Source organism: Monopterus albus, unplaced genomic scaffold (assembly GCF_001952655.1).
Source record: "Monopterus albus unplaced genomic scaffold, M_albus_1.0 scaffold1133.1, whole genome shotgun sequence".
Lineage (NCBI taxonomy): Eukaryota > Metazoa > Chordata > Actinopteri > Synbranchiformes > Synbranchidae > Monopterus > Monopterus albus.
Genome location: NW_018129011.1, coordinates 1 through 1652, shown reverse-complemented (window position 1 = coordinate 1652; position 1652 = coordinate 1). Strand labels below are relative to the sequence as shown.

At 46.0% G+C, this 1652-nt stretch overlaps 1 protein-coding gene across 1 annotated transcript; it reads right to left on the bottom strand.

The window, feature by feature from the left end:
• Positions 1–368: 368 nt before the first annotated feature.
• Positions 369–1639, bottom strand: LOC109953737 (zinc finger protein 699-like; the record flags this gene model as incomplete). The annotated part of the gene is made up of 2 exons (XM_020589201.1): positions 1129–1639; positions 369–960 (listed from the first exon to the last, which is right to left on the bottom strand). Coding segments are annotated over exons 1-2 (919 nt in total), but the record flags the coding sequence as incomplete, so codon positions are not given.
• Between the last annotated feature and the right edge of the window lie 13 nt (positions 1640–1652).

Genomic DNA, 1652 nt, shown 5'->3' with positions numbered 1-1652 from the left:
ACATGCGTGTCGTCAGTACAACGATTCGCTGTGGCAACCCCTAAAAGGGAAAAGCCAAAAGTGACTTTCTTTCTTGTGAAGGTTTTCTCACGTTTTTCAAGAATACGTCTTCTCACCTGTGTGGATCTTTAAATGACCATTCAAAGATGATGACTTCTTGAATCCTTTCCCACATGTCTTGCAAACATACGGCCTCTCATCCGTGTGAGTTGTTAAATGAACATCCAAATGTGATGACTTCTTGAATCCTTTCCCACATGTCTTGCAAACATATGGCCTCTCACCTGTGTGGATTCTTAAATGAACATGCAAATGTGATGAATTCTTGAATCCTTTCCCACATGTCTTGCAAACATACGGCCTCTCACCTGTGTGGGTTCGTAAATGAACATTCAAATATGATGACTGCATGAATCCTTTCCCACATGTCTTGCAAACAAATGGCCTCTCATCCGTGTGGGTTCTCAAATGACCACCCAAATGTGATGACTTCTTGAATCCTTTCCCACACGTCTTGCAAACATATGGCCTCTCCCCAGTGTGAGTCCTCATGTGGATCAAAAAGGTCCTCATGTGGATCAAAAGGGCGCTGTTACATCTGAAAATTTTCTTACACGTTTCACAACAACACTGATTCTCCACTTTGTGGCTTCTAAGATGTCTATTAAAACAGGACTTGTACCTAAATGTTTTCCCACAAGTGTCACACTTTAAAGACTTTCTATTTGTGGGAGGATCAGTGTCAGTCTCTGACAGGGGAGAGTTGTCCACACTGCAACTGTGACTTGTGTCTTTGTGACGTGTCCTCTTTGGCTTTGGCTCTGCATTACTAGCTGATCCTGAGTCTCCATGCTGGCTTCCTTCCTGATCCTGGCTGGTGTGGACGCTAATGTGTTCAGACAAGTCGACATTAGACCTAAAACTTTTCCCACATACTTCACAAGAATATGGCTTCTCACGTGTGTGGCTTCTCGTATGGAACACCAAGCTTCCCCGTCGTGTGAAGCTTTTTCCACAGGTTTGACAAGAATACGGCCTCTCACCTGTATGGATTCTCATATGGATCACCAAGCTTGTCCGTTGTGTGAAGCTTTTTCCACAGGTTTGACAACAATACGGCCTCTCACCTGTGTGGATTCTCAAATGTCTATCCAAATCAGACTTCCACTTAAAATCTTTCCTACATGTGTCACACTTTACAGGCTTTTTACCTGTGGGAGGTTTAGACTGAGTCTCTGACAGGGGAGAGTTGTCCACACTGCAACTGTGACTTGTGTCTTTGTGACGTCTCCTCTTTGGCTTTGGCTCTGCATTACTAGCTGATCCTGAGTCTCCATGCTGGCTTCCTTCCTGATCCTGGCTCCCAGCTACAGCAGAGCTGTGAGAGAGGAGCTGCTGGTCACTGGTTGGTTCTGCTTCACTGTGGTCCTTTTTCTCATAAGTAGGAGTCAACATAAAGTGATTGGTCTCCTGCTTCAGTCCAAGCTGCTCTCCCTCCTGACTGCTGCAGAGTTCCTCCTGTTCCTCTTTAATCTGTGGAGGCTCTTGGTCCTCTTGGTCCAGACTGGAGTTCCTCTCCTGGTTCCAGAGCTGCTGGTCATCCAGAACCTCCTCCTCGAGACAGGCATGTTGCTGTGGCAGCTCTGGAGGGA